General features: G+C 39.1%; 1 protein-coding gene across 1 annotated transcript; it reads right to left on the reverse strand.

Annotated features, from left to right (window-relative positions):
- Positions 1 to 595: 595 nt before the first annotated feature.
- LOC134285672 (uncharacterized) lies at positions 596 to 1,385 on the reverse strand. Its single transcript, XM_062846916.1, has 2 exons — positions 1,104 to 1,385; positions 596 to 1,034 (listed from the first exon to the last, which is right to left on the reverse strand). The coding sequence occupies exons 1-2, from the start codon at positions 1,135 to 1,137 to the stop codon at positions 712 to 714; spliced, it is 357 nt and encodes a 118-aa protein (XP_062702900.1). The 5' UTR covers positions 1,138 to 1,385; the 3' UTR covers positions 596 to 711.
- Between the last annotated feature and the right edge of the window lie 5,232 nt (positions 1,386 to 6,617).

Here is a 6,617-nt window from a genome sequence, read left to right on the forward strand (position 1 = left end):
GCATCTTATTCATAATAAGTTTATTCAGATGTTTCAGGCATATCAGCAAATCTGGAAAATGTCAGTTAAAGGGCAATATGTATATAAAATAATTCAACAGTTACCAAAACGAACGGCACTTCCAGTTTTTCACGGATCATAATTTTTTGAAGTGCTTCTTCGACCCGAAGGGTCTTCCGAAGGCAGCAGTTGCACGTTTGTAAGGATGGATTATTTTTCTGTTGACAACTAAATACGACTCGTGACAGGGATTCGAAACGTATCAGTGCATTTTTTTTATCAAGACATCCATATGTTGCCGAAAAACGTCATCCACCATCGACAAAAGACCATCGAAGAAGCGTTGTGGTATGGCGATCATGCTTTGCAATGGTAAATTCAAACACTTCTGATTAGTTTGTTGTTATCCCCTCACGACAGTTTTCGTTGTAATATGCGTTGGTTTGAGCCGTTACCCTTCATCAAAAAACTTTCCACTCACTGCCTGAATGTGTCACTCCGAAACAATCATTTCACTACTTGAGTATGCAGAACATTTGCAATAGGTCATAAACAAGTGGGATGATGATACAAAGATTCATACAACAGTCCCAAGTGTCTAGGCAAACGATGTTATCTTATCGATTTTATTTGGTATATGCTTGTAGTTGATTCATCAGGTAAGTCACTTAACTAGCTATGCAAAAAAAAAAATGGTAGTTCTGTGCCAAATTAGCGCCGCCGTTTTCTCACACTACCGTTCGCTCCTGGATCTGGTGTAGCTGTCGTTGCTTCCGTTGTACTACTTTGCTCCGTGGACGTAGTAGCTTCCGTCGTAGAAGAATCGCCTCCCCCAGCAGCGGTGGTGCTTTCCGCCGGCTGTAGTGTCGTAGTTGTCACCGGTACTACCGAAGTTGCCTGCCACAGTTGACCCCGGCATGCATCCAAAGCGTTCGCATTGCTGTTATTCTCGCTGGCCAGTGCAATGGTCGCAATGACGAACGCAAACAAGGCCACACTCAGGAAGGTGATCAGCTTGTTGTTCAGGATCAGGTCTGAAGGGGGGCGGTGCGGTAAGAATGATTCGTCGTTGTGCAACTTCAATCACCTGAAACGTGACTTACCGCCTATTCCGCGTAGAATGTCTCTGAAGGCCATTTTTGTGGTGGGGAAACATCCAGGTGTCACGAGCAATGTTAATTTCCGACTGAGTCGAAAACACTATCGAATATCAGCGTTTCATCTGCGTTTATTGGTATCAGCGCGGGCGACCGACGGCGATAGCGACTGCGCAGCTTTTTGGGCTGATAAGAGCTGAAACAACTGAATTTCGAGTGGGAACATCGTCGTACACTATGCAGCTTGGCGAACGGTGCTCAATGAATCTATAAGGGGGAGCAGATAACAGAGACTTTATCGACCGTGCCGCTATCTACGACGAGCACTAGAGACGTGTAGTGCAGTCCGAAAGAGCTAGCTCCAAAAGCTGGATAATGCTGGATTTAGATAATATGCTTTCTCTACCGATTGTTATAAGCTCGGGGTGAATCTTATCTTTGCGTTCGGTACGATTAAACCTGTTGATAATTAAGAATCATGGACTCAAAATGTTATATTCCGGTCATTCCTCTACGAAAGGTTGACCTACTAAACGAGAAGCGTTATGATAAAGTAATGTTAACAACTTAACCGTGTTGTAAACATGTACAAAACCTAAAAAAAAATAACAAAATGGTTCAATCGGCATTAGGAATCATGCAACTATCAGCGGAAAATTTCAGAAAGATTCGTCGAACCATTCCACAAGAAAGCTTCTTGTAGAGCAATATAAAAGTGATTTTGAAAAAGTTGAAAATTCGGGAAATGGGTTGTGACATAACTTAAAGGTGCGTCAAACATATTATTAGTTCGTACATCATGCTTCCTCGGGTCAATATGATTACAATAATACAAAAGTCCTCCTTTATAAACTTTTATGCAGCCATTGTACTGCTGTCCTTCTTTTCATATATTTTTATCTATGTATATTTTAACTTGAGCAAATTCTACACTCCAATGGTTGTCCTTCTGATTTCAGCTAGATTTAGAATGGATTTCCACTAACGACTCAGCAACTAAATAAGGTCAATGACCCTAACATGTTTTTTTTTAATTTATGATACTTTACACTTAGAGTGCATTCGTGTGAGTTAATATTAAATTCAAGAAACACTTTATCTGAATAGAGTCTCTCACAATTAATAACACAAGTTTACAAAATAAAACGAAAGTCGTGAACTTCTGTCAACGACCAAAATTTTTGAAGCACAATTTAGTGCTGATTTCGAAACCGACCTTCAAAAAATTTAAAGTAGAACAGTTTTTGAGTTTTAGCTCAATATCGAGTTTTGTAACTTTTCAAAATATGTAATTTACTAAAATTCAAATATATTGCGTTTTGTTCAACCAATTTTAAATCTTTTTCCATTAATAAAAAGCTTAATACAATACCATTCGGTCATCTGAATACAGGTTTTGCGTCAGATTGATGAAATTCAAGATATTGGCGAGTTTTAGGGACGATCTTCTTAAATTTTAGCAAAATTCCCAATTTTTTTTGAAGAAATGTATTTTTTTCAATAAGGAAAAACCAACTTAAAAATTCTTTCTCGACGTTTATTTGACATATCATATGTAGGCGAGTTACAGTAAAAAATTCAGCTCAATCGGAGCATTGATTACGGAGAATGAGGTGTGTGAAGTGAGCGACGTTGCTTAAAAATAGAACAAAACTCGATTTCAAATCATCAACCTTGTATGGAAAGTCGAAAAAAAATCCGCTCTACTGTATTTTTTTTCCTTCGCGTTTTCGAACTCAGGGCATGATTCTACACCAAAAATGATCATCAGCTTACCGAGTTCAAAAATGCTGTAAACTAGTGTAACAGGGAAATTCGAAGGTCGAAGAGGATAAATTGGAGGCACACATGTGAAAACATTGAAAGTACTCCGATTGTTGCTAGATTGCAAAAAGCCCTCGCCAAAGATCATTCAATAGGTCTTGGAACTCTTAAAAAAGAAGACGGTTCTTTTACGAAGAGCTCCGAAGAAATTTTAGAAACAATGATGAAAACACACTTTCCGTGTTCTATTGTTGCATTCACTTAAGACCAGAATACATCTGTATCGCAAACTGAGGCCAATAAAACCAGGAGATATATTAATGAAGATGATAATTCAACTGTGTTAGAAGGTGCCAGGAGTGATGCAGGCATTCTGGCCGATCAAATTATTACTGAACAAAAGGTTAAATGGGCGATTGATTCCTTCGAACCCTTCAAAGCGCCAGGTAGGGATGGAATTTTTCCTGTACTACTGCAGAAGGGTAAAGAAATCCTAACACCTATTTTAACCAAGTTGTTCCGATTAAGCTTATCATTAAGCCATATCCCTACAGCTTGGAGAGAAGTGCGAGTCACTTCTATTCCGAAGGCAAATAAGAAGGATAAATCATCACCAAAATCCCTCAGACCCATAAGTTTATCGTCCATTATTTTGAAAATAATGGAAAAACTACTAGGCGAGTATATCAAATCGTCATATTTAGTTAAAAGCCCATTGAGCCAAAACCAATTTGCATATCAAGCGGGCAAATCTTCTGTAACAGCACTTCACAAGCTGGTTACAAAATTGGAAAGATCCTTTGAAGCAAAGGAGGCTTCACTTGCTGCGTTCTTTGATATTGTAGGAGCGTTTGATAACACATCTTACGACTCAATGAGAAATGCTATGTCAAGACGTGGTTTTGACAGATGTATTGTTGATTGGATTGGGGAAATGTTATCAAAAAGAGAGATATCATCTAAACTTGCCGTTAGAGCAGTTAAAGGGTGCCCACAAGGAGGCGTGCTATCTCCTCTAGTGTGGTCTTTGATAGTTGATGATCTCCTCAAAAAAAAAAAACCATGTGCCTCCAAATAATTGGCTTCGCAGATGATATAGTCATACTAGTTCGTGGTAAATATGACAACGTTATCACTAACAGAATGCAAACTGCTTTAAATTTAGTCTCCTCGTGGTGCAATAAAGAAGGCCTTAACATAAATCCTTCTAAAACCACGATCGTACCGTTTACACGACGGAGATAACTATCAATTACTAACTTGAAATTGAAAGGAAATATTTTGGAACTTTCAAATATAGTCAAGTATCTTGGAGTATATCTTGACAGCAAACTGAATTGGAATCTACATCTTGAGCAGGTAGTTGGTAAAGCTACAAGTGCTCTATGGATCAGTAAGAAAACTTTTGGTAAAAAATGGGGATTGAAACCGAAAATGATCCACTGGATTTACTCGGCAATTGTGAGACCCAGAGTTACCTATGCGTCGCTGGTCTGGTGGCCCAAAACAAATGAAATATTAGCATAATAGAAGCTGGAAAAACTTCAAAGATTAGCTACTCTTTCAATTACTGGTGCAATGAGAAGTACACCGTAATTAAGCGCTTTAAAAGCGCTTGACACTTTACTTCACCTTCTTCCACTACATCAATTTGTTCAATTAGAAGCTGCAAAGAGTGCATTGAAGCTCAAAAGAACTACACAACTCTTTGAGGGTGACCTAAGAGGACATCTCAGTATTTTAAAAACAATCAGTATCAGCTCTTTAATCGTTAATAATAGTGATTGGATGAGCAAAAGATACAATTTTATACACGCTCTTTTGAAGTGATTAATCCGGGGCGAAATCTGTGGACAAATGGTGGCCCAGAACTACACCCAGGATCAATCGTTTTTTACACTGATGGTTCGCAATTGAACGATAAAGTAGGCGCAGGCGTGACTGGCCCCGGGATCAACATATCAATCCCCATGGGCAAATGGCCTACAGTTTTTCAAGCTGAAATACAGGCGATATTAGAATGCAGTAATATTTGCTTACGCAGAAACTACAGACATTCAACGATTTGCATAATGTCTGATAGCCAAGCAGCTCTAAATGCTTTGAAATCAGCAACATGCACGTCTAAACATGTTTGGGAGTGTATTCAATCCAGGGGACTGACATGCCGCCATCTTTTTGTAGCCCACATTAAAAATGTTGAAATGTCAAAAATGTTTTGTTTACCTCTTGTTTACAAAATCCTTAGCATCGCGTAAGCCGCGTAAGTAAGACAGCGGAGGATTATTTGTAGTTTTTTTAAATTAGAAGCCAAGTATTTTTATTACAAATTTGTCGTCGTGGTGTGAAAGCGGTGTTAGTCGGGAAATCGGTTCGGTTATCTAGAGTCGATTCCGAAACATGAAGTGCTTCGTGCCGTCCTGCCGCAGTGATTTCCGTTGCAACACTAGAAAAAACGGATGGAAGTCCAAACACCGATTCCCAAAGGACACTGCTGAACGTTTTGGCTGGTTGCAGGCTATAGCCAATGCGGAAAACATTATCATTAATGTGGAAAATATTAACTTCCGAACAGCACGAGTATGTTCCAAACACTTTACGGACTCCTCGTTTTGTTACCGAAAAACCAAGAGGTTTCTCACCGACGAAGCTGTTCCGACAGTGTTTGAAAGTAATAAAGAAAATATCAGGTATTATTTTTTTTACCTAACTATAGTAGAGTTTTCAAATGAATGTTTTTTAACTCCAGCGAATTTCATGTATCCGAACTGGCTGGCTCGGTCACCAAAACCGTTAAACATATTCCCGATCAGGATCTTGGAACTTTCGACGGCGGCAGTTCATGCAATATGAGAACGCAACAGCGGCGCTCTGGCCCGGTTACCGAAACCTTTCATCAAATTTGTGATCAGGATAATCTACGATCCGGCGCTGGCAGTGTAACATGTACCCTCAATGTTGGCTCGGATCAGCTACATTTTCAGCACCGTAACGAATATTCTTCCGATCCAAAAAAGCTCGAGCGCCATTATTTGTTCCATCACAACAACAACCATCTGCTGGATGCCTCCACCCAAACGAACAACATGGGCGAATCAGGTGCATCTGCGACAACTCCACAGAGCAATAACGGTCAGCAAGATTCCTCTAATTCAGAACTCGGTACAGGAATCGGCATTCGTAGAAGGTAACATTTTGACACTAATCCGTAAGGATTTTATTTCATAAGGACGTTATTGATATGACTGTGCATTAACTGAAGCATTTTATGCAATCCTTTTTTACGTAATCCTTTCGATCATATCAGTTGAACCCTTGTGAAGATAATTGAATGACTATAATCATTATAATCAAAACGTTGTGCATACACTAGGCGCATCCGTTATGCCGGTGACCTCATTGGATACGATCCAACCGACGCAGAGAAGGCCATTGCTCTGCCAAAGGTTCAAGCACAATTGCAACGGTCCCAAAAAACTGTAAAACAGCTTAGATCTAAGGTAAAAAGACTTAAGGATAAACTACAGAGCATGGAAGAACTATTGGACAAGTTAAATTCTAAGAAGCTCCTCTCAGACACGGCGAATTCTTTTTTACAGGTACTTAAAAAAGTATGTCGATTTTGAACCAGGGTAGATGTACCAGTAATCGCGCTTATTATTTATTAAAGTTTTGTTGTTAAGTATTATATGTATATATAGTATATTTATCGAGTATTCGCAATCTGTTAAAACAATAAAAGAATGGTTAGTGTTT

This window comes from Aedes albopictus, chromosome 1 (genome assembly GCF_035046485.1).
Source record: "Aedes albopictus strain Foshan chromosome 1, AalbF5, whole genome shotgun sequence".
Classification (NCBI taxonomy): Eukaryota; Metazoa; Arthropoda; class Insecta; order Diptera; family Culicidae; genus Aedes; species Aedes albopictus.

Coding starts and splice junctions, on each gene's coding strand:
- LOC134285672 (XM_062846916.1), bottom strand. CDS start 1,137: ATGGCCTTCAGAGACATTCTACGCGGAATAGGCG. Junction 1,035..1,103: donor CATTCTACGCGGAATAGGCG/GTAAGTCACGTT, acceptor GCCCCCCTTCAG/ACCTGATCCTGAACAACAAG.